This window comes from Canis lupus, chromosome 7 (assembly GCF_011100685.1).
Source record: "Canis lupus familiaris isolate Mischka breed German Shepherd chromosome 7, alternate assembly UU_Cfam_GSD_1.0, whole genome shotgun sequence".
Taxonomy (NCBI): domain Eukaryota; kingdom Metazoa; phylum Chordata; class Mammalia; order Carnivora; family Canidae; genus Canis; species Canis lupus.
Genome location: NC_049228.1, coordinates 60,871,777 through 60,899,420, shown reverse-complemented (window position 1 = coordinate 60,899,420; position 27,644 = coordinate 60,871,777). Strand labels below are relative to the sequence as shown.

General features: G+C 35.4%; 1 protein-coding gene across 1 annotated transcript in view; it reads right to left on the bottom strand.

Annotated features, from left to right (window-relative positions):
- The window catches only part of CDH2 (cadherin 2), a 213,869-nt gene that overhangs the window by 59,381 nt on the left and 126,844 nt on the right, over positions 1 to 27,644 (bottom strand). The window contains 2 exon segments of the mRNA NM_001287156.1: positions 1,496 to 1,642; positions 3,388 to 3,614. Of these exon segments, the coding sequence (NP_001274085.1) occupies positions 1,496 to 1,642; positions 3,388 to 3,614 (374 nt within the window).

The following is a 27,644-nucleotide window of genomic DNA, read 5'->3' as shown; positions in this document are numbered from 1 at the left end:
AGGGCCAACATTAACCTCTAAAAGAACACTCACTAGGAGCAGTGCGAAAAGTCAAAATGAAGGAGTGTCGATTTTTAAACTGAATCAAAATCTATCCAGGAAGTTCATATGGTTAGAATATTTACTATGGGAACAGGTGTCCAATTTAGTTGAAATAAAACTTATTTACCTTTGGGTATCAGGAGAAGAAATAACTGTCTAGGCCATAGCGTGAAATAGCCTTACATGGGAACTCTAGTATTATGGTTGAGCTTGAAAGTCAGATTTCTGCACTTACATTCATACTGACATTATTCACTGCAACCATAGTTTCCATGTCATTTTAAGGTAGCACCTATTACTCCAAGTTCTTTATTAATAACAAAACATACAAAAAATCATTTTAAAATACGTTTTTATGCTCTCAAAAATTATACCCATTATAGGCTGACTGCCTTTTCCTCCAAAAATAACAATTCCCAGGAAAAATAAGTTTACAGGTGAACAGTCATAGGAACAAGCTATAGAAAAGGAGGAAGAAGAAGAACTCCGAGAGAGGGCTAATTGGCAATATCTTTGCAGGTAATAATAACAGATCATTATGTATTAGGTAAGCATACTTAACCCAGTAACAGAATCTAGCTTATTATTTTTCTTGTTAAGGCAAAATTCTCTTACTCATTGACCATTAAAGTAGGAAAAAAATGCCTTTCTTTGGGAGTTATATTGTTCATTGTTAAATTGAATTATAATGTGCATTAAAATAAAATATGCAATTCGAATAAATGACTTATTAAAAAATACAGCTTTCAGTATGTATTGGAATGCTCAATTGATCATACACAAACATTTGCAAATAAATAAATACACCATAATTTTGTCTTTCTTCCTTTTGCTATCAACAATGGGTTGCTAATTTTACTAAACATGTACATATATCTGTGACTTTTTTCCTCTCCATCTGATGCTATACATTTGGAGTAACTGAAAAAAAAAAATTACTTCTCAGATTTATAAAAGCCTATGGTTTCCCACAGCTCCAGGGATTCTGTTAATGGTTTCAGAGGTCACTTTCTTTTTTCTTTAAAAAACTCTCAAATGCACTTGGTGCTGGCATTTTTAGCAATGATTGCCCTTTTATTTCTTCTTTGGCTCAAAAGCTATCTGGAGAGGGCAAAGATCATCATGGAGAGCACAGCTGTTAGACAGTGAAGCCAAGGTGTGTGTTTTTTGAGAAAGGGTATGGTCTTGGTGTGGATGCATGTCGGGATTGGGGCTGATGTATTCACACACTCAACAAACTTCATTGTCTGTCGGGTACGGGACCCACAGAGAGCTCTGCCTATCTGAGATAATAATTTTTTAAAAAGAGGCTCTGTATAGACATTCATCTATACAAAAAAAAAAAGTATTTTAATACATGTTGTAAAGTCTATCCTGTGATAGAATGGAAAAAATAATTTCTAACATACACTTGACACATGCCATAGAGACAATTAAAATTCTGCAAGCCTACCCTGACAAGCTCTTGAGGAAAGGGTCCCCTGGAGTTTTCTGGCAAGTTGATTGGAGGGATAACCCAGTCTCTCTTCTGCCTTTGTAGGTGGCCATTGTGCTTAGTCGCTTGTCTTGGGAATACTATTTCTTCAATTTCTGGTGATTCCTTTGCATTAAAATACAAGACATTGCTGAATACTAGGAAAAACATTTTCGGAAAGACAGCAATATCAATGGATACCTGACAGTGTAGGAGTCACTGATATGAAGAAGAAAATACGCCTGGAGGCCCTCTCCTTATCCCTCTAGTAAAATAATAGAAAATGCTATAAAATTTTGGGGTTACGCTGATTATTGAAGAATTGAATTTCCAAACAATTTATTATGTGGCACAGCTGTGTAAACTATTTGCAGTTTCTACAAACCGTCTTCGATAGCAGTTAATATTGAGCAAAATTTAATAGTACCCTTTTATATATCTCTCATTAGTTTAAACCACAGTTCAGGTAATGTGCTACTGTACATTAAATTTAGATCTTGATGTGTTAAAATATAATTTGAATTCCAAGAGAACTTTAATACATACTGCTAAGGCATGTCTCAAATATTTATGACCCTATTAAATCCCACAGAATTAATGCTGTAATTATTCTAAACCTATGTCAGCCATGATGGATGCTGTAGATGACCCACTTTGCACACTGGGTATTAATCTCTGCTGGATGTCAACATTTTCTTCTGTTTCTCCTTATATCTGTAGACATTTTAACCATTAGCCCTTGCTGCTTCAGTGCAAATATCCAAGCTAGTTTGCTGGAACACAACGAATCATCAACAACAAAAGCATCTTTTCACTCAATTAGTTACCAATTTCTCACTCTGTATTCCCCAAATGACACAATTTCCCCTAAACAGTTAATAGATTAATAAATTACATTTCACATAATAAAAGTCTAACATGGGTACAAGAGAAAAATGATACCTTTCCACTGATATACTTATTCATATTTGATTATGGATGTGTATGTTCCATTTACAATTAAATCGTAGAAGTGAATATGTATATTCCTATCTCCAGTACAATAAATACACAAAATGTAACAGTCATACTTCGTGAAATTAGGGACTTCAAAATAGGTAATTGTGGTAACCCCTCCTATTTGTTTTGAATTATCTCAACATGAAAAGAGAATATTCAAGAATTACTAATGTTATCATAACTTTACTGAAGAAGTTACTGCATCTTTTTATATATTTTATATATTTTTAAAAATATAATATATATTTTATATATTTTTTAAAAAAATTCCTAATATAGTGATTTATACAAAATAAGTGCTCAGTAAATGTTTGCTGAATTTAATCAAACTGTACTTTGTTAGAGACGTATCTATTTCTTTTATCTTGGCTCACAGTGGCTTCCACCAGAGGGAGTATATCATTCCTAAAAGTTATGTCAGTAGTATAAATAATTCATACTCCCCAATTTGATTATTAAAGGAGAAGACAAAAACCCTATACTCCTAGCAGGAAATGCTTTCTTATTGCTACTGTATGTCTGTACTTCCCATTTAAGAGACATCTTGCTAAGAATTGTTTATTCTGGGGTTATATTTCACAGCTTGTGAAGCTTCTAGAAATTTAAAACAAACAACTACTTCTAATTTAAACTAAGTTATAAACCTCAAAGTATAAACAACTGTTTCAAATATAATTTCAGATAGCTTAAATATATATTTAGTCTAAGTATCTTGTAAGATTAAAAAAAACAACAAAATACTATTTAAGTGACAAAATCTGATAAAAACTCAAATACTGGCCAATGTGACTTAAAGCAAAGTGTTTATTTAGTTCAAACTGTATAAATCTGATTTTTAAACATAACTCCCAAGCCGTATTTCCATACTCTACCTTCACTGAGTCCTCAGGTAAGGTAGGCTTGAGGCTCAATTTTACTGCTACTTGCCACTTTTCCTGAGTCTCTTTGTCTTGGGCATATATCAGGAACTTTGCATGCTCAGAGGAGAGGGGGAAGCTTCTCACAGCATACACCATGCCGTCTTCATCCACCTTAAAATCTGCTGGCTCACTGCTTTCATACTGTACTTTCCTTTTTCCATTGCAGTTGCTGAACTTCACTGTAAAAGATAACAAACATACAAGTCTAGTGATAATACAAAGGCAGAAATATCTAAGTCTGTATCCAGCTTAGGTTAAAGGATAAAACATGATGGCATAAAGCACAAAAGTTTTATTTTTACATTGTTAAAGGAATTCTCATACAAGAGAATACCAGATTTATGGTTCTGAGTCATTCCCCAAAATCACCTTGTTCCAAAGCCTTCCCCCTCCCTCCACATTCCCTAGGGCCCTTGGCTACACCTGCTTTATCTCTCCATGCTTCTCACTCATATTATCTGTTACTCTCTAACGAACTCCAACTCAACCTTCTGGTCCCAGCTCCAAAGTCACTGAAGGTAGAACCATCCCTTTCTCTCAGTCTTCATGTACCAATCTGAACTCTATTATCATAGTTTTATAGCCATTCCTGACATTCACTGGGAGAGGTACTTTGGGGCAAATTTTCTTAGCTATTTTGACTACCTGGCACATTTCATAGCACATAGTATTTTTTAAAAAAATTTTTAAGGATTTTATTTATTTATTTATTTATTTAGGAGAGACACAGAGAAAGATAGAGAGAGAGAGAAAGAGGCAGAGACACAAGGCAGAGGGAGAAGCAGGCTCCATGAAAGGAGCCTGATGTGGGACTCCATCCCTGTTCTCCAGGATCACATCCTGGGCTGAAGGCAGCGCTAAACCGCTGAGCCACCCAGGCTGCCCAGCACATAGTCTTAATACATAATTTTTGAATAAATTCTTAAAGGAAGAAAGTAATAACTTTGATTAATGTTGAATGCCCACTATGCTCCAGAATTACAGGACCGTAGTAGCAATTAAAAGGGGAATAAATTGCAATTTCTAGTCCTCATGGCACTTATAAGAGTTCTATGAAGCAGTAACAATTTATAAATTTTCAGGCAAATAAAAATGAAGATGTATCTCAAAATAAATGTTAGCTAAAAAGATCTATTCTTAAGAATAGAAAATAAAAAAGATTTTCGTATCCTTATCTCACATGTAATGACTTAAAATTGAAAAAAAAAAATCAATGCTTTCTTAAAAGCAATGTCAATCAGCTTATGTCTCATTGGATAACAACACGGAAGTTAAACCACATACTTATAAATGTAGGACTAAACATATTCAAGCCAAAGTAAAATTGTAAAATAATAAAAATATCCTCTAAGGAAGATGATTTCCTTTGAAATCCTTAATCATTCTTTATGAGGAAAATTTCTAGGGGAATGGCATGAAGGGATCAAAGAGAAAGCAATTTTTAAATTTCAGTAAACATGTGGTGTTATGTCCTAACCACAATTACATAAAATACATTTTGGAAAGCAGTTAATATGTACACATTACAAAATATACAAAATACCACTTTTTGCATTTTTCAAGTATCTAAGTAAATTTTTTCAAATTCCCACTCCACATATGAATTGCTGAGTTCTTCTGTTTTCATTAATATAGATTCACTGAGATGTGCACAAGATCACAGCCAAATAACATGCATGTTTATTTCTCTTAGTAACCAAAAAATCCTTGATAACAAAAAATACTTTACTAAATCATATTATCTCCCACATAGTCCCACATATGTCACCTTTCATCTTTCAAACATCTGAAAATGAAAAGACAAGTTATATGTCACACTAAATCATGCTAAACCAAAGTGTTTGTCTTTGGATTACAAGTATCCAAAAAGATAACTTATATACCCCATCTTACCTGCCATGCAATTTAAAAGTGAAAAATAGATAATCTCTTCTACAGAACAATGCCATCTATAGCTAATCTTTTATTAAAGACAAAATGAAAAGTAAAATTGATTTGGGGGAACCCTGCTGAGAAATCAAAACAAAAGACTTTTAACACCTTTCTGTATAAAAACACCTTTTTATATAAAAAAGGTAATTTGTAAACTTAAAAAAAATAAAACCTAGATCATACCTTCCATCCTTTTTTGTTCATTGTTACCACTCTAGCACAGATCCTCATCAATTCACACCTGGATTGTTGCACCTGCCTCCTATTGGTTTTCTCCATGCTCCAGGTCATTGAGCATCCACCCCTAGAGTCAGGTCTCCCTCTCACTTAATATCCATAATATGATACATACTCTTTTATCTGGTCTACAATGCTCTTTCCACTCTTGATCACTTGGTCTCTTTGGGTTTTTTTGGACATCATCTTTGAAAACATATTTTACCCAGTTGGATTTTTCAGTTACTTTCCCATCTCACTGCCATTCACACCCCATGCTTGCCACTTTTAGAAACATCCTGCATGCCCATTTTCCATGCCACAGCTCCAGAGCGAGGCCATTATTTGGGCAAAGGGTCCACTTAGATGATCTTTAAAAGATGGCAGCCAATGTCTTCATTTGGGAAGGCTTCGAATTTTTTATCTTAATTTAATTCTAACTTTTATTTGTTTTTACATTTTCTGTCCATGGAAGCACATATTAGCCCTTTATTTTCATTAGGATAATGATTATAAGAACTAATTTTCACTTATTAATAGTTTCATATGACTAGAGCTTCTCTCTGTAAGTAGACTGTAAACTCATTTGGCTTCCTAACAGCGAGTCTGGGTTCTTCTGTTTCCCAGGGCACCTAGCCATGACAGAGACAGTATAAATGCTCAATAAATTTTCACAGGCCAATTGTATAGGTGAATATCTTACAACTTTTCAAAAAACTTGAAAATAGACAGGAAACCTAGAAGTTTGTCCAGCCTTCACTAGCAATAACATTCAGCGACAACAAAAAAACCCCTGGAACATTAAGCAATTTGACTTTGTATTTGGTTGTTGGGAGTGAAAGAAAATGAATTGATACGTGTTGCATGCCACGTACTAAACCAGATACTAAAGATGAGGTTATCTACTTTAGCCTTAGCAATAACCTCCTGAGATGGGAATCGTTATTTCTGCTCTACAAACGGGGAAAGAAAATTCAGAGAGCCATCTGTGCCCATGGCTGCTTGAATTCTAGGGATCCTCCTACAAAAGCAAAAAAGAATCTAACCAAATTTGTGACCAGTAAGTTATTGAAACCTAAATCTTTAGTAAAGAGAGAAAAGACTAAGAGGCTTCACACATGCTCGTGAAGAGAATAATGGCACATTTAGATTTCCAAAAGTACCAGAGTAAAGAGTATTACTAAAAAGGAGTCCTTAAGGTGGAGTGTACCCTAAATGTCCCAGAAAGAGGAGCAGCTGGAGCCCCTTGTGGCAGGCAGAAGGGGAAAATGCTACTCACTGTTCCAGTGACTGAGGATTCTGTTCATTGGTACTCAGCTACCGACTTGAACTCAGGTGTCAGAATGATGCAGGGAAGGGAAAGAAGGTCTTTAAAGAGAAATGCATTTGCAAAGAAGGAAAAAAAAGTGCCTTTTTCTCTAAAGGGTCACCGAACATACTATGCATGAGAAGTGGTTGACCTCAGAGAGGCTGACACTGGGGAAAAACACTCTGAAGGAAATCACATAAAGGTCAGTTATTTAAAGTCAATTAGTTTTCTACCACCCCTGTGCCTAACCTATAACTAATATGAATTGGTTTAACATATCTATTATTAAATTCTCCTGGGGTTTTTAGACAAATGTTAATTCGCATGTGCAAATACTAAAATAAGCAACATTTGGTGGGTGGACAGGCAAGAGTGAGGTACTATTCAAGTCTGAAGACATGTTTTTCATTATGTAATTCCCTTTGTATCTTCAACCATTAGCGTCACCACCTTGATGGAAAAGAAGCCCATTGCCAAACGAAAAAGTTCTCCTCAGTGGAAGCTTAGTTGTGACTTCATCCTGTGGTTGAGAGTTAATGCATGTACAAGTGCCTGGGTCATGGTGATGTGCTTCATCGATGATAGCTGCCTTTTGCCATTTCCAAGTTGCACAAATTAAAAGGCTAATTTCAGTGGGTGTTACAAACTGAATTGTGTTCCCCCAAATTCTTATGTTTGAAGTGCTAATTCCCAGTACCTTCAAATATGACTGTAATTGGACATACTGGTCTTTAAAGTGGTAATTAAGATTTAAAAAGCTTGTATGGGTGGCCCCTCATCCAATATGACTAAGTGTCCTTGGACGTGGATATGCATGAACCAACAGAAAAGACCATGTGAGAGGACACAGCAAGAAGGCGGCCGCCTGCAAGCAGAGAAAGGTCTTCAGAGAAGCCAAACCTGCTGTCACCTTGGGCTTGCACTTACCCCCTTCAGAACCGAGGGAAAATAATTTCTGTTGTTTGAGCCACCTAGTTTGTGGTCCAACACAATGGGTAACGCATGGATTCCACTTATTTACCACTGGTCAGTGTTTATTGCCTATATTTTGTCCCATTTATGATTTAGACGCAGCTAAGGCATATTTTATCAAATTTGACAAAACTCTCTTCTTGAACCAACCACTGAAACTTATTCAAGAGGATTTTTTCCCCCAAAACAAAGACATTTATGATAAAAAAAATAGCAGAAAATGGCTATGGTATATAATCTTAGCTACAACACTAATATAATTTGTATATTAAATTTACTTATAACTTATAGTATTTCAAAGAAGTTTTCAGGAGGACTATAACAAAGTATGTGTACAAAAAAACAGTTAAAAATAAAAAGGGGGGTGGGTAGAAACCATTTGGAAGGAAGAGATATTCAAGGGACATGGTTTAATTATTAAAATTATTAAATTAGATTTAAAATTCTTAAAATTAGATTTAAAATTTAACTTTCAAGATGAGGAAAAAAGGACAATTATCATGGACACATAACTGTCATGAGAAAAAGTACCTAGAACCAAGCTGTTCTTGTTACTGAAATATTTTCCTAGTAAATGGTAGGTAAAGAACTCTGCATCACACAATGCATACAATTTCTGTCATCTTCCAAAACATAAAGCAGTTTCATCATTTTTTAATATATGGGTTTTGAAGAAAAGATGATACATTTATTTTAAATTAAAATGCATCCTTAAAAAAATAAAATGCATCCTTAGCAGTGATACTATTGTAAATGATAGTGTGGTGATGGATATCTGACATTCTGCATTTGTCAAAACTCAAGGAACAGCACAAAACAAAGAGTGAGTCCTAATGTAAACTATGGATTTTAGTTACTCATAATGTATCAATATTGGTTGCAACAAACATGCCACACTAATGCAAGATGTTAATAATAGGGAAAACTTCCTTACTGGTGATGATCTAACCTACTATATTATTTGATATTTGAAAGGGATGGATAATTGTCAATTTCCTCAGTCTCTCACAAACACGAGTTCCAGTGAATTGCCTCAAAGTGGTATTACTTGAAGCTATATAATATAACTGAATCAATAACTTGACATAAATACCTCAGGCATGGAGATATTGAGTCAGTGTTTCACAAAAGTCATAATTTCTTATTAGACACATGTAATAAAGCAGAAACTCTATTATTTTAAAAATAATCAAGCAACTTGAAATATTCTTCCAACAGAACTACCTTCCTTACATTAAAATATTAACTTTGCTTAAATACTTAAATAATTCAGAGTAGAAACTCCAGAATTTCATAACCTAGAAGAAGGAAATAAATTCCATTTGACAACCAAAAAAAACATGCTTGATCCATGGGATTATTCAAGTTTAAAACAACTCTATACACAATTAAATTTCTGTGGCTAAAACATTATAATATTAAATAAGAAATTTATTATTAGAGCTATTGCACAGTTCTCCTACATAATATGTAGTTATTATGTTCGAGCCTACATAAAACTTTGTTAACATGGTTAATACAAAATTAAATATCAGGGAAATAATTATTTTAAAGTACTTTTTGACTCTTAAAGCAATACTTCAAATTAATGCTAACCATAAAGCCATAATATCTTTATAAAATATTAACAGGAAACCACAGATCTTATATATTAAATGCATTACCAGTTAATAGCACTACATAAACCATATATGAATGAAAATGTGCAAAATACTCACATATGGCTTATGATTTTTGCTGAAGTACAACATCACACCATATTTAGAATACAATTATAAGAGAACACTAAAATATTTTTGTGCCTAAATATGCCTTCATCTCATTATTGGGTTTTTCCCCCCATTAATTGGTATTTTTGAAGGCATACTGGGACAACAGAAATAGTTTCACAGTGCTGAGAGAAGTTCTCCTTCCACAGGCAAAGAGCAATATTAACTAATGATCTTGACATCTAAATGAAGAAATGAGAGCAGGGAAAGTAGGGAGGAGCTCTCTCCACAGTAGAGATTTCACGGTGTTTTTACTTATAGATTCCAATGGAGAACAGTTACCAAGTGGCGAGTTCACTTCCAAATCTGAAAAATCTGCCTAGATGTTCTTTTGCCCCCCAGGCCCTTACTGAGTTTCAATCTGAGAAGTGATTCTTCTGGAAACACTTTAGTAGCCATTTCAGGGGGTACCAATCCGCACATGTACAATGGGATACACTAGAGGTAGTGTGGGCATGTCCATTTGTACCATGATGGAAAAAGTCATTATATTTTCTTTAGGGCATAGAATTATAATAATAAAAGTGAAATACAGAATTTTAGTTACACATATTGACTATTAAATATACATAAAACTTCCAAAATCCTTTAAAACTATTTAATGCAAAATCGGAGCTTGTTTTTGAGAAATACTTTTATAACAAGTTTTATGATTTGGGTTTCAAATTCTTGATAATTACCATCAATGAAAGCTTTACTCACAAAAGTTGGTGGTAATAAATGATAGCAAAGAATTCATCACTTTTTCTCCAACTGGCAGAAAGTTTCTTGGCATGAACCATGAGGAATACACTTATTAAATTTCATGGTCCTTCATTTCCTTGCACTGATGAATATAACACTGAAATTCCTTGTGGAAAAGCAAAGCTTTACAAATTTTTTCATATTAAGTATTTTAAAATAATGATATAACTTGACTTCGAGAATATACAGGTATTGCTCTAAGAGTCTTAATTTTTTTTTCTAGGACTTAAAATTATAGCACCAACCAAATATCACAAATGAATCATTTTAATCCTTTTTTCAGAGTTGAATTTTTGCTTCAAATCCATAAACTCTGTGACTGCATGTAATATTTTTTACACGGCTTTTGCAGTTTTCAATTAAGTTCATTCAGGTGCTCCAAAATGTCAGTTAAGTAAGCTATTTTTTCAAGTGAATAACTCTCCTTCAATAAATCTATGGTGAACAACATTCAAACACATAGTCATTTTTCTATTAGCTAATAAACTCCTGGAAAAAAAAGTGTCCTTTGGATAGCTCATGCACTTGAGATATATATATATATATCAGCAAATATGGTATTCCCTTATCTTTGCACAAAGCTAGAGCCATTTATTTTCATAATATCAATTTATGCGGATTTAAGATTTATGAGCACTCTTTTATGTACAAGAGCTTTTACGTGAGTAAAACTAACAGAATCATGGGGTTTTCAGATTAAACTCTTGGCTTTTATATCTTCATGCCATTTATAGCTTTTATAGCCTTCATGTCATTAAGGCCGGGGCATCAGCCTCATGTAATATTTGCTCAACATTCTGCTGTAAAATATTCATTTGTCTCCTTTAATATATAATTTACAGAAGTTTATTCTGCCTTTTTTTCCAGGATAAATAATACTTCTCAAGGATTCTAACTACTGCTATTAACTAACATATTTATTAATTCCTTAAAGTCATTGACATGCAACTAAAACTTTTTTGATTTAATAATCTTTTTGATTAGTGCTGTCATTACGATGTGTGACATGCCATCACTACCTCTGCTGAGTGTATTATGCAAAAGTGGCTCATTTTCTATTTCTCCTACAGTTGGTAGTAGATATATAGTCTGGTAAAACAAGGATTTCTGCATTTGGCTTAAAGCATTAAATGTGAAATGTTATAAACGACTTAAAGAGCTTGAGCATATAGTGCTGTACTTAGTGTCATAAAGAAGCGTTTTTACTTCATGTATAAGAGAATTCAAATTTCTGCTGCCTAAAATGGCTGTTTGGGGATACAGTGTCCATAAAATTTGTCTTGGGTGTGGCTTCACTCCATCACTTTGCATTAAGTAAAATGTTTAGACCAAGTGTGAGAATAATGATAAGAACATAATCATTATATTATCTAATTAATATCTTAAACATTTGAGTGGGTTCTTAAGACTCCAAAGTCTTTCCAGCTTTCATCCCAAATTATCCATGGGGTTGGAAAAGTAAAAGTAAAAAAGTAAAAAGTAAAGTAAAAAAAAAAGTAAAGATGTAAAAATAACATCTAAAAATAGACTGGCATGTGTAGCTTCAGAGATCTATTTGTAAAATAATACATAGTATACATGTAACATATAAATAACATAAGTAATATTATGTAATTATATAAGATAAGATACAAAGAAATACATAATGTACATTGTATATATATATAAAGTCCGCATTTTTAAATTATTATTTTTTTAAGATTGTATTTATTTATTCATGAGAGACACAGGAGAGATTGAGAGAGTCAGAGACAGAGGCAGAGGGAAAAGCAGGCTCCACACAGGAAGCCTGATGTAGGACTTGATCCTGGGACTCCAAGATCATGCCCTGGGCCAAAGGTAGGCACTAAACTGTTGAGCCACCCAGGGATCCCTTTAAATTACTTTAAAATAAAGATATTAAGGGCACCTGGGTGGCTCAGTTGGTTAAGTGTCTGCCTCCTGCTCAGGTCGCGATCCCAGGGTCCTAGGGTGGGGCCCATGGGTCAGGTTCCCTGCTCAGGGGGAAGTCGGCTGCTTTTCCCTCTCCCTCTACTTCTCCCCTCACTCTACCCCCGTTTATGCTCTCTCTCTCTCAAATAAATAATAAAATCTTAAAAAAAGTAAAGACGTGAAAAACTTGGAAAATTAAACATCTTGTAATTTAAATTAGAATATGGAATATTCACTCTCATTCACTTCATTTAAAAAGTATAAAAAGTGTACAAAAATATACTCCTATTTCAGGATAATCAAAAAATATTTTGAAAACAATTTCTGGAAACTACAGTCCTCTATAATAATTTAGCAAATTTTATGTCCAGCAAAAACCAAGTAATTTAATTCTAAGGCATTTGCTTATAAAACCCTATATAAAAACACAATACAAAAAAAAAACAATACATACACATACAAATTAATTCTAAAAATCAACATAAAATTCTTCATTTTCATCAAAAACAGGACTTTGACTATTAACCTTAAGATCCAATAGGAAAAAAAAAAGGAAAAAAAAAAAAGATCCAATAGGAAGAAAGGAAAAATAGCCAAAATAGAAAGAAAGAAAAAAAAAAAAGAAGGGGAGAGAAGAAAAAAATCACTGAGAAAATTGACAGAATTAATGATTCTCTGGTACCTGACAAGAACATAAAAAGTTAAAATTTATACAAGATCTTCTTTTTTAGGATTAGCCAGGGAAAACTATAAGCAAAAAATACAAGCAAATGAAGTGGAAAAAAATAATTAAATTAATACTTTCATAAAATCTTCACTTAGGATAAACACATTGATACAAATGAGCAGATAACCAGATTTAGTGGGAAAGGGGACATTTTCATGCCAGTGTCACTGGCGAGTTCTTGGGTCAATGAGAAGATCTAGGGAGATCTACCTGTAGACCTGAGTCTACGTAAGTCTTACTCAGCCAAGTAGAAAATAAAAGTAATAAAAAACTGTCAGCAAGTTTTTAGAGAAAGCTGTAAAGGAGCACTCAAATATAATGTTAACTGTTGTAATTTCACTTACTGAACTGTTTTATTATAAAAATGCCTTCACAGTTTTTTCACCATTATAAAAAAAGCTCAACCATGCATATCTGTAGCACAACTGTACCCTATTCTTGGCATTCAGGTTAGGAAATGCTGATTGATTTTGCCATACTTCTAAAATAGTAAGGCTGTGGTAGGCATTACTAATAGTCACTGATATTTTCAGGTTTTCTCCCCTTCATGGACATTCAGAGATGACATTTCTCATCTCTCTTGACCTTTGGGATGACTACATGCTTTGCTTTGGCCAATAAAATATGTGGACTCAAGTGACAGACATCACTTCTCAGCAGAAGTGTATTTATTTATTTATTTTTCAGCAGAAGTGTTTAAAAGTTGATGCCCTCTTTCCCAGTAGTGACAATGATTAAAGGAAGTGTTAAATGTGGTTAATATAAGACCCAAATCCCCAGGATGAGCGAGTCACTCCCCTCCACAGACAGCTTCTCTTGAGGGCCAGTGGTGGGGGGGGAGGGGTGTCACTTGTTACCAAATGGATTTCACATGACAGAGAAATAGACATTTTTCTGTGTTAGGCACAGAAGACTGGAGGTAATGGGTGGTGCAGCACATCCCACCCTATCATGTCTGATAAAGCCTCAACTACACTGACCTAAAACCCTCTCAATGTAGTAGAACTAGGATGGAGTGTCTATGAAATAAAATAAATTGGAATCAAACTTACTTTTGATTAAAACAAAAATATTTCTTATCCCTAAAACTCTTGGTACCTACCAAAAGAGAAAGGTGTTATAATGTTCTCTAAAATGTTACAAAATCTCTTAGAGAAGCTGTTATTTCATTTCCTTTCTAGGTAAAGCCATGTAATATTAACTAACATCTGTATACAAGGTACCACAAATTAAAGAAAGGAATAGAGCTATGATATTCTTCTTTGATGTGAAATTGAAAAATATCAAAACAAGCAGCAGGAATGATATAGGAGGATGATTATGACATTAAAAATATGAAAGTTGAATTTTCAACAGTCCAATAATGATATGCGTGCAATTTTATATATCAAACTATTGGAAAAGTAGTAAGATTATTGCATTTTCCCTTGTATGCATTCTAATAACTCAAAACATTGAAAGCTGTTCCTCACTTCATTGATATTCTTCCTCCAGGCATCTCTATGCATGAAATTCAATGAACCCTGGCCCCCCTGCCTTTTATTGAAAGCTCTGCCTAAAAGATATAAAATTATCAGTGTTCAGGCAGAATGATTCTTTTTTTTTTTCCCAGAATGTGCCCATTAACAAATTACATTGAAATATCACTACCTCTAATTAAATTACTCTGACAGAGCACAGGTCGTGAAGAAGCTCCTTTTCTCAACTATATGACTATCAGTCTCTGAAATTTGATGCAATTTAGTTTTTCTAAATTTAGTTATCGGGCTACTTATGTCAACAAAGAAGGAATCCTAATTCCTAATTTTTGTGACGGGTTTTTGTTAATTTTTAAAGAGAACAGAGTTTTCACGATAAATTTCCCTGAAAACAGAAGTTCTTGCTAATCAGGAGTTTTCAAAAACACTACTGAAAAAGGAAAAAGCAGAAGGAAACTAATCATGTATCTAAATCAATTTCAACAACGTGGCTTCCAAATGCGCCGCAGAAACCAGAAAGAGTACCTGGTTTGCTAAGTAAGGCAAGGAACAAAAGGATGTTATATGCTTTATGAAACTTGAATAAAAGAAAGAGGTACATAGAACATAATGTTCATTAACCAAATTAGCCCTATTGGTATTACATGATATCACATTAACTGAAATTAAAATCCAATGAACTGCACTATTAAATCCAAAACCATTTACTGATAGTAAAGTTATAAAACAAATAGTATAAGACTTTATCCTGAACATGTAAAACAATTTAAGAAATACTTATTCCTTTACTTGCTATTAGGAGAAAGAGATCATGGTCACATATGAAGAAATAACAATGTATTTAAAATAGCTCTAGAAAATATATCATAAAGGCATATAACTCATAGTTTAAAAGCTGAATTCCCTATTACTGCCAATCCCCTCAAAAGATGTATCAACTCACCAGCCACTATAAAGGACTGTATAAATAATGAAGTTGGACTTTCTACAGAACTCAAGCTATACAAATATAACAAAAGCATACTAAAACCCATACAATGTTACACGTTATTTCTAAAAGCTGCCTATACTTTCTGAACTAGCAACATGATGTGCATTAAGTATTTAATATGTGCAGGATTACATAAAAATTTCATCAGTTACTATTTTTTTCAGAAATCCAATGAAGTTATCAAAAATAATTATATAAAATCCCTAAGTTGGTAATAAAATTTAAGTAGTAAAACAATTAACAAATTCTAATATAAATTCAATTAATGCATTTCTGCTTGGGAAACATCAACATATAACCTGAAAAAAACATGGTCTCCCAGGGGCATCCAGCTGTGGATTTCGGCTCAGGTCATGATCTCAGGGTTGTGCGACCAAGCCCAGCACCAGGCTCTATACTCAGCAATGAGTCTGCTTGTCCCTCTCCCTCTGCTCTTCCCCCAACCTGTGTGTGCTCTCTCAAATACATAAATAAAATCTTAAAAAAAAAAAAAAAAGACTACCAGTTTATGCTATTATTAGTGTCTCAGTAACCCACTGTCTAGCTTTTTAAAGAATTACTGTATAAATCCTAGAAAGCTGTTTCAGGGGCATGAAATTTTTCTTCCAAATACCTATATAAATAGTATTTCTTAGATTCAGTTCAGCTCACTCTGGTCCATCACATATAATCACAAGAAAAACAAAGGCAAGTAATCTATGATGTGTAATTTAAAAAACAGGCTAAGATTTTTAATGCATTAATGTAACAGTAATAAAGGGCTATTTGCACTGTCCACAATAGCCAAACTGGGGAAGGAGCCTCAGTGTCCATCGAAAGATGGATAAAGAAGATGTGGTCTATGTATACAATGGAATATTACTCAGCCATTAGAAACGACAAATACCCACTATTTGCTTCAACGTGGAGGGATCTGGAGGGTATTTTGCTGAGTGAAATAAGTCAATTGGAAAAGGACAAACACTATATGGTCTCATTCATTTGGGGAATATAAAAATTAGTGAAAGGGAATAAAGGGAAAGGAGAGAAAATGAGTGAAAATATCAGTGAGGGTGACAAAACATGAGAGACACCTAACTCTAGGAAATGAACAAAGGGTAGTGGAAGGGGAAGTGGGCGGGGGTTTGGGGTGACTGGGTGATGGGCAATGAGGGGGGCACTTGGCAGGATGAGCACTGGGTGTTATGCTATATGTTGGCAAATTGGACTCCAATAAAATATTTTTTTTATAAAATAAAGGGCTATTTGAAAATTATGCTTTTACACAAATATATAAATACTGCAGTAATACCCATTTTTAATGCCAATTGTTTATATTTAGAAATACATTTTATGCTTATTAAGTTTTTATTGTGTCCAGAACTGTGAGCATTTCAAAATGCTATCACTGACTTCAAATAAACAAACAATAAAACAAAAAATCCTCTTCAAAAGTATTCCTTCCTTCTATCACAGCCTAAAATGAGCAACCAACTCAGCAGTTTGAATAACTGGGCAAAAATCTGCTGCTTCAAATGACATTAATAAACCTCATCCTCATTAATGGGTTGACATTTCTTCTTGGAGAAATGATTACATTTCTATTTCACCATTCTCATTAATTATATCAAACTGAATGGGATTAATTGTCATATACTGTAACTTTATGGCCACCTCATGTATACTCTGCACTGAGTGACTTAATCTAAAAACATCATAGGTGCATGAGTGCTCTACCTAGGAGCAATAATCTCACCCCAACCCCTCCCCAAATGCCTCTGTAGCACTCATGGCCCAACTCTTAGGTGTATTTACAAAGGGTCAAGATATCTAAAATTTTATAGAGACAAAAGATTTTGCACATTTAATTTACCTCATGAAAATACATGAGCATGTATTAAAGTATTTTCATTACATTAACCATGATGATGTCAAGGCAAATATCCTGTGCACATATTATTTGCTTCCAACTTTACTATTTGCCAGTCTGTATGTATTAGCTACAGTAAATCGAGTTAGGCTAAAACCATATCCTTATCCTTCCTGAAAAGCAGATGCAATAAGCCGTCTAGTCTGAATATATCTTTTGCCTAAAAGCCCCAGCAATATTAATGTTTTAGGATAATATATTAAAACCCTATTTAAAAAAATTAACTTAGATACCTGACTTCCAGAGGCATGACAATGAAGTAAAACAATAGATGTAAATAAATGGGACAATGACAGAAAAAACACACACACTTAACTGTAACAATGAAAGATGCATTAAATGTGGAATTTTTCACTAGGAAAATATATATTTTTTTAAAAGACAGGGTATTAGAAAGATAGAACCAAGAACAGATAGAACCAAGAACCAAGAACCAAGAACAGATAGAAATGCAAGGTATGAAGGAGACTCTGGATAGAACGGTGTGGCAGTGGGTCTGTGTTTTTGGTGTATTACCTTTGTTCCGAATACACAGCCATAATAATAAAGGATAAAGAGTTAAAACAAAACGAGATAAAATCCAAATAGGCTAAAAACAAGATGAATGTCCCACTAGACATGAAATGAACTTAATGTGAATTTGTCACCCGGATTGGAGGCAACCAGGGACAACTGAAGCTGAGCTTCTGGGGGGTAAAGGCACTTGGATGTGAGGAGAAGAATGGTATAGCACCCAGGACATCAGAACCCAATGCTCCAAATGAAATTAACTTCATGGACCATTTTTCTGATTGTCCAGAATCCCTCTTCCCATTCCTCCTCCTTCTCTGAAAGATGCCTCAAGGAACAGGTCAGGACCTTCACTTCTCTATATTCTCACCCTAGGTGATTTCAACCAGCTCCCAACATTTTAAAAATCACCTGTACAAACATGAATATTGAATATGTATCTAGAAACTCTGTTTTCCTGAGATCTAAACTCCTACATCCAACCTCCTATCTCTAGTTGGATATGTATATAAGCAGGTGCCAAAAACAGCTCTTGGTTCCCTCCTGCCCCCCAGTAATGAAGCATGGTAAATGGTGTCACCTCACACTCAAATGCTCAGACTACAAGTCTAGTTGTTGAGTTTGATTCCTGTCTTATTCCAAAAGAATCAATTTGAAGATCCTGTCAGCTCTATTTTCAAAAATAGATCCCTAGTCGGGCCATTTCTCATCACCTCCATGGCTACAGTCTTACCGTCAGCCATTATCTGGGTTGACTCGTGGTGAGAGCCTCTAACTGGTCTATACTTCCACTCTTCACGATACCTATGGTGGCCTTTAAAGATATAAGTTAGATCATACTCAAAGGCCTCCTATCACACAAAGAATGAAATCCTTAACAAAGGCCCTTGGCCCTGCAACCTCATCTTCCTTTCTTCTCCTCGCTCACAAGGCCCCCAGTCTTATGACTCCTTCAACAAATTCAAGTCCTTTTTTGTATATTTGAAATATCATACAACGCAGAAGAGAGAGAAGAAAAAATGAAACAGGAACGGAGCAAGAAAACTTGGAAAACCAAATGTCTAGGTAAAAGATCATTAGGTTTATTTTGGTCTTTTTATAGTCTTTATAATTAAAGTTACCTTCCTTAATTTTTCCAATTTTCTTCCCTTTTTTTTTCTTTCCATGTCACTGGTACCAAAGAACAGAGATGACTTTTTCCAGTCACACCAATTAATGAATAAAAGGCACTTGAGACCCTTCTTTATTCATTAGCTGGTTTGACTAGAGAGAAGTGATATGAATCACAGAATGTTTAGGGAGGGGTATAGCATATTATGCATTTTAGCGAGAGCTAAGGAAATAGAGAGGCAGCAAACAAAATGTTTTGATGTCTGTAATCTAATAAGCAGTCTAACCACCAAAACATGCAGCCACAGATGAGATGCTACAGATCATCCAGAGTCTGTTCTACTGTACCACACAGCCTTGCAAACACCAGAATGTGAAAACTTGCAGGAGGAATGAACAAATTCCAACTGGCTCTTTCGTAGTAAAGGGCAAGGTCAAGGACAACAACAGTTGTCTAGCATTCAGCCAGTGTTCATTCATATGTGTATTAGGTCTTCACAAAACTGGAGACTAGTAAGAGTTAACATAAACTTGTGGCCTCATCATCTCAACCACCAATTACAATCTTGCTTCAAGGAGAATGTGTGTATGTGTATAGCATGAATCTCAATGTAAGGAAAGAAAGACAAAGGTGGATATTGCACCCACTTCCTCAGATCCAACAGCACAGGGTAATAGTATCACATTCGCTTCTTTTATATGTATGTGTGAATCATCTGTCTACATATAAAAGCGAAGTGCTTAGCGCTATACTCTGAACAGAGTACTGAGTCAGTTATGACTCTCATTACTGCTCTTCCTTTTTTTTTTTTTTAAAGATTTTATTTATTCATGAGAGACATAGAGGGAGAGAAAGGCAGAGACAGAAGCAGGCTCCATGCAGGGAGCCGGATGTGGGACTCGATCCCGGGTCTCCAGGATCATGCCCTGGGCTGAAGGCGCGGTAAACCACTGAGCCACCGGGGCTGCCCATTACTGCTCTTCCTAAGTCAGGAGTTCAGAGTTCAGAATGTCTGTGACCTGATATCTCATTTGGATAGCACACCCGATGGTCCAAATATTTTCATGTACTTTTTTTTCCCCTTTTCCTGTTTGTACCATAATTTTGTGGCAAACAAAAGGCTACAGAGTGTAAGTTACTTGATCACGTTGAAAGTGGTGGCATCGATGCCTGAAATTCTTGAGGACTGTCTACGATGCACCCACTATATTTCAGGACCAAGGGAAATTTCCAGTTCTTGTCGAATTGCTTGCACTGAATGAAAATTAGCTAAATGATTCCAAGTCTACCATCTAAGGTGAATACAGAGATGTATATGGCAAGGTCCTTGATCTTTAGGAGTTTAAATTTAGGAGGAAATGCCTTTAATAACTAACGGTACAGTAAAACAATACATAACAAAATGAGCTAAGCCAAAGCTCTGGACAACTACGTTCGAAGGGAGGGAGAAAATCACTGAACACATAATGGAAATGGCAGCTGGCTTTTGATCTGAACATAGAAGAAAGTGCATGATTCCAATAGACTGTGTGGGGACAGGGAAATGGTGGTGGCTTCAGCATGAATGCGGCATGGAAACCCGGCAGTGATGGTGCCTTCACAAAGGCATCAGTGTTTATGTTAAGATCCAGGGCTTGGATCACAACTGTTCCTTACCCAATGCCTTTGTTAAGGATGAGTATTTGTAAGGGATTTTTTCCTAGGGCAAATTTGTTTGGCAAGGTGTTTGTATGACATATTGTCTTTGTGAAGTAGGAATATTTATGGACTGAAGTCTCTGACCGCAGTCTCCAGGTAGACTGAAATCCATTAGGTTGAAAGAAGGAAGTCAACATAGACACAAACTAAAGATCAATTACTGAAGCACATGAATTGGTTTATAGAATTTAAGGACCCTGTATGTACGTGTGTGTGTATATATATAACATATATAACTGATAGTAAGATTAAATATTAAAATATAAATGTCACTGTAGTTTTTATAAGAAGGCTTAGCATTTCCCCTTTTCCCGAGCCACAGGTTAGATCTATTAATATGATGAAGACTATTAGTGGTACTTTTTTAAAACAAAGGAATTACTTAAAAATACACAATATAATATGCAAGATGTGATGATAAAGAAATGGGATTAATTCCACAAGTCACATAGAAAAATCAGATTTATTATATAACAAGCACGACTTGTATAAATTATAGTACAACCAACAGGGCACTAAGTATGCACTTTAATTTAGAGTACAATACAGAAGTAACTTTACTATTTAATGAGATGAATGATTAATGAAGCCAAAAGATACTAAAAAAAAAATCTGCTTGTATAAAGGTGAACTATAATCTCATGTATTTTATAAGTAACCTTCAATAATACATTATTATTTAAAAAAAATAATACATTATTATTTTATACTCGATTGAACCATATCCTCAACTACTCTGACATAGTGTACTAGATTTTTATCATTTTGGTCTTATTTGGCGCAAAAAAATAAAAAGAGCAGCATACTACAGCAAGTAAATTGAGTTCTGATTGTGGTTCTTCTAATACCAAATAATTCTCTAAACAGCCTTGCATTTTCATTTCAGCTGTAATGGGAGATAGTTTCACTCGGTCACTGCTAATATCTTTTACAGCACAAAAATATGCAGACATAGTCTAATATTGGGGATCATAACAATATGCAGACATAGTCTAATATTGGGGATCATAACAAGTCCCAGAGTGATTATCATCACTGAAGGCTGTCGGCAAGTTACTTTGATTTGTTTTTGTTTTTCTTGTTGTTTGAGCAAGTTTTCATGAAAATACAATGGCTTCTCTGGGACAAGAAACACAGGGTAACTCACACAGCAAGAAATTTTTTCTCATGTATTTTTCTCTAGTTTTTAAAAAGTTATAAATCCCACAGCAAAGTCCAGGTATCACAATCCATGTAATTATAGATGAAGAGGGTAGCAAACAGGTACAGTGATAAAACTCACTGCAATTTTTCAGTGGCCACACTTCAATAAGTGAGCGATTTACACTGGTATTAGTGCATTGTAATTTACAATCTAGGTGCTTTTCTTTTGCTAAACTTTGTATGCCCTCACAAAAAGCAAAAGAAGCTCAAGTTCTTCTGTTTGAAACACAGCTCTTCCTGGAATAGACCTGTCACCTTCTTTGCATGAAAAAGATTTCAATCACTGCAGTACTAAGTGTCACAATGGGTATAAATCCTGATGATCAAAAGATACTTCCAGTATTTCAAGTTACAAATTCTGTGGCTCATCCCCTTTAAATAATGAATGTCAGTGAGGAAGGGTAAAACTCAAATTTCTTTAGAACTGTTCCTTAGAACTATTTAGTAAGGAGCATAAAACTCTTGCAACTCTAGAAAATGAAAATACGCATTTGAGACAACTAAGGATACAATCTATACTGTCTCCTGAGTTTCCAGGCTTGATGAGATAAACGCTCTTCAGAAGTCAAACTGAAGACCTACATAGTTCCTTAGAAGATACAGAGCCAGAAAACCAACATGACTATTTCAGCCTTAATTAACAACCAAAGGAAAAAGGAAAAAGGAAAAAAAAAAGTCACAAGGAAAGGTGCTCCTTTAACATTTATATGTTATATTTACTTCTAAAAGTTTCTAATAAAATAAACTCAGTAGTTGTTACAAGAGAGACATCCCCTATTCGGTTCTTATCATCATGGCCACACATAAACATTCAACTGCGTTTGGGTTTCTAATGAGTAGCATTCTGTTTCTCAGGTTCAAAGTCATTTTCTTTAAACAGTGTATTTTATATGCACACAGTACCTTTTGATAATTCTTTAATGGATTACAGTGTAGACTTTAAAACAAGCAACTTTGTTGAATACCTCATTGTTTTTCTAGGCGATTTCAAATCCCTTGATGTTTGGCAAATTTTAACAAAATTAATGAGGCTAACCTTCATTTTTCAGACTTGTAGAGTTACTTTCTGTTAACATAGAGCTCTTATTTAGAGATGACTCATAGTCAAGGACTTCACTTTTGGGAAAATCTACTAAGCTCAAAGTAGATCCTAAAAAGAGAAGTATGGGACACTTTCTTAAATACATTTAGGCAACTAAATACAGATTAATCCCGTTTAAAATAAATTAGATTCAGGAAAATACAGGCATCTGAACTAAAATTTAGAGAGACCTTAATAACGTTTTTCACCTTATAAACAGGTTCCTTTCCATAGCTGCATGATGTTCTCCTTTGCATGCCTTTAGGAGATAGGAGCCAGGAATATAAAAGTGAACAGAGCAAGGGGTCTCCCATCAAGAAGTCAAAGTCTCACCTAACAACTTCTCTAGCAAATTATGTGAATTAAAATGAGGAACTACAGAGTGGGGATTAGGGAATTTAGGCCAAAAAATTTCAAAGCCTAAATTATATTTAATAACATGATTAAAGGTATCACGAATGGTATAAAGTTGCCACTTTTTAAAATATTTGGTCTGTAAATTTTATTTTACCTGCCAGGAAAATCTCTGCTGTATAGAGAAAGGGACAAACACAAGTTTGTTGCAAAGTACCCCTGTCCGGATTTGAAAACATGTCCTTTATTTTGAAATGTCAATGTGCAATTCACTCTAAAGAAGGCACAGTGGAAATACAGCTTTTAAACATTCCTTTCTTAAACCGCCAGTCCTGCCCCGTCAAATATATTTGCAGTCTTTTTGTGATTATGTTTTAGTTTGATTTTAGAATAGCGGAAATTCATAGAATCACTGAATTCTTTGTTTAAAATACAAAAACATGCTTTGTACATAAGCCTTCTCATTTTATGCTACTCTGTTTTCCAATCTAACTAAATCACTGTTGGAGGGAATGAATCAGGCGATTTTTGTTACCTGAAAGGAAAACACATGATTCGGCTTGGCTCCTTGCTTTCTCAGTGAAGATACACGCATTGCTCTTTAATAAAAACATGCCACCGAGTTTCCATTTCCCATAATTCCTTCTGCTTTGTGAACAAAGTCATAATAGGTATGTCAGAATGAAAACAGGGATAAAGTTCTTTCGAGCTGACGGAAATGCCTATGCAGCCTTTTATAACTGGAATACTGACCGTCAGCAAAACAGAGATTGGGTGGCTCAAACAGAGCCCATATTACATCTGATTCACTGATCCCTTTCAAATTCTTGCCCCCAACCTCGGAGCAAACACAAAACCTTCCTGAGCTCGGCCGGTCCTTTTGTCTGTTTGCAAAACAAAATACAACATAAGAATAAATTCTTACGGGGTAAAACAGCATTTCTATTTGGACAATTATCTCCCTTTGGCTACCTTAAGATTCATGTTCTTTCTAGGTTTTTTCCAGCTAGTTACTATCCATCACCTGTTATTTAGCAATCTGCTCTGTAAAAGTATCTGCAACTCTCCTAGCTTTCTCAGAGAAGCAACTTAAATGAAAAGTCAATAGTAAATGTGCTTTGTGTACCCAGCAGCACTCAAAGTGCTTATAAGATAATTAGGGCCGGTAAGGAGTCATTGGTTTTATACCTTATACTGGGTAAGGATTCAAGACTAAATGTCAAAAGAATATATCTGAGAATACTCACTAAAATACAAAATTTCTTAATTAAAGAAGTGCACTCTACATAAAATGAAAGATGTTCTAAGTGCAAAACAGGCCTTAAAATAATTTCGCTAATGGACAGATACGAGATTCTTACAGGGCGCTTTTCCTCCCAGATTTTTGTAGACATTAAACACACCATGAAACTTTATGGGGTTTCAGATAGACTTCCGCCATGAAGGTAGAATTACTTTTCACAATGGCTTGTCATATGTTGTGTTATTCTGAAACACCCCCCTTTCAACTATTAACCTTGCAGTTCATGCCATCCACGAAGTAGTCTAGGACAGCATAAGAGTATCGTGGGAGCCTGTGAGAAAAGCTACAGAAATACCGTGGGACCATGCTGAACCCTGAGGGGTTTTGAGAGGCAGGGATAGGAAAGAAGGGGATTCCAGTAGTAGAGGAATAACTTAGCCGAATAAAGAGGGGCAGATGACATCTCCAAGGAAGGCAAAAAAACAGCCATTGCCTTAAAATATAGCTCACATAAGGAGAAAGTGGAAGATACATTTATAAATTTAGTAGGGACATACCAGAGAGGACTTGCAAAAGTTCAGGAGACAGATGCTGAAGGTTTTTGGGCAGGGGAAGGGCATGCAGTGTTCTGGGACAAGTGACCTAACTTAAACCTAAAGGCTGGAATTATGAATAAGAACCCAAAGACTGAAGATATATACCCAGAGGGGGGTGTGAGGATAGGATCCAGAAGAACTGATAGCTAATCTGATGTAAGGCTAAGTAAGGACTGGCTATGAAAGGAAAATAAGTGAGAAAGGATTCCAGTGTTTTGAGTCAGACTGACTGGTGGGAAGATGAATGGAAATCTGTTAAGTTTGAAGGAGGAAACAGTTTACAAAAGATCGTTTTTCAGAACTGCTGATTTCATTTGGCATTAAAACATCTATATGAATTGAGCATCTTTGGAGTGTCTATCGCAGGGCAAGGCGTGGAGGATTCACACACGACTGTCCCTGGAGGAGCGCCTAGTCCAGTGACAGAGCCACACACACACATCATTCGCCTAGCTGAAGTCACTGAAATGAGGTGAAATCCTCCCAGGAGAAAGTCACGTCTAATCTAAACTTTTCCTGCTGAGATTATTTTGTTTACTCATCTTATTAACAAAAGACATTTACACTTGATAGTTGTCTCATCGGCATCTTTCAAAAAGATTTAAAAAATACACTGATTTCAGCACCACCCCCCCTTTTTTTCCCTCCTTATAAAATATTTGCATTAGTGTCTTCACTCATGGGCCTTAGGTCATTTGTTTTGTTTTTGTTTTTTGCCCTCTGCATCATATTCAAATGAGCTACCACCTCTTTCCAATGTAAAACTTAAAAAACCAATTCCTTAAGCTCAAATGAGGGTGCAAATCATTGCCCAATTAACAATATCTGAGTACCTACTGAATGTAAAATACGTTTCAGCTTTTGTAACTGCAGACTCCACAATGTTTTGTGAGCTTCAAAATCTCTGGGAGCGCTCAAGATGAGTGAGCGATGCGTGTCCCATCTCCGGCACTGTACAGAGGACAGCGGCCTCCACCAGTAATCCTTAAGGCTCCTTCCTGGTCCCTTGCTTCACGCTCTTCCAGGTGTATGCCTTGGGTCTGCTCTCAGAAAAGTCCCTTCCTTCATTTCTCTCCTTTGCACAGCCATTGAAAGTTGTCTCTGATCAACCCACAACTTCTACTACCAGGCCTCTCCTGTGAATCTGCATTCCTGATATCTGATGATTCCAAGGCTCGGTGAGGAGGGAAGGGACATTCTGTTGCATGGGATGTCAGGTGTTTGTGTTCCAGGCACACTGGCACCCTGGCCCTCTTTGCTGCCTGCATTTGTCCAGTGCTCCTTCCAATTTGTTTTTGGATTTAGGAGGGTGGCATTGGTATTTCAGAGATTTCAGACATGATCGTTATCTGATCCTCACTTCAACCCAAGGAGGCAGCAAGTCATGTTTCCATTTTATAAATGAATTAATTATGGCTCAGGGAGATTAAGCAACTTTCCTGGGTCCCCTAGCTGTCATAGAGAACAAACTAGCATTATCAGGGACCAAATGAACTACAAATAACGAGAGGTTTCTAGCTCATATTAGGTTTACAGCTTGTTATAATTACCTATTTCTGTTCTAGCACTGCCAAGCCTGGACTTCACAGTCTGTATCACATGTTTTATTTTTGTTTTGATCAAGTTCTTCTCACCACTGATTTCTAAAGACGATTTTCTTCTAATTCTACTAGTTGTGGGGACAAGCAATTCTACAAGACTTTGAGTCTTGTGTGACTGTAAAACAGATCTCGGTATCTTATACTGATTCTGTAAACTCTTTCTAACCTACTCTGTAGGTCAGTCAACATTTGTAGTTCAAGAAGAGGAGTGTATTAGACAACCAACAATGAGTCAATATCTTCTGAATTCCTTCCTGATGGCAACACATGTTTTAAGATTGGCACCAACTGACTGGTCAATGCCAAAAACAGAAGTAAATCTCTTTCGACAAACTGAACACGAACAGAAGTTGGGGGTAGTGTTTATGATGATAATATCTTAAAACGGTGTTCCTGAAGAAGATATAACTATTTTCTTAGTTGGAGCCAGAGAGGCTTATTGAAAGTTGCCTGAGCATCGGTGTGCAGAGCTTGGAGTTTAGAGTCTGAGTAAGAATGTGGCACACTGCAGTCCTTTCCACTTGCTTTATACCATGAAGACACTGCTTTTTAGCCAAGGGAACGATATCATCCTATGTATTTCTGTCTGCACAGGATAATAATAAGACTACTACCTTATTGCTTTAGAGCACCTTCACAGTTAAACAACTGCCTTTATAGAAGCAGAATGGTTTCAGGTGTAGCAGTACTCCAAAAACTGAATACCAATGCGCAGAGCCCACCATATCAGCAAAATAATTAACTCACTTCCAAGTAGGCCAAAATTCTGTGATGGATAGATCGCATTAGTCTTCTTAGGTCAGTGCCCTGATTAAAAAAAACGGTGTTCCTAC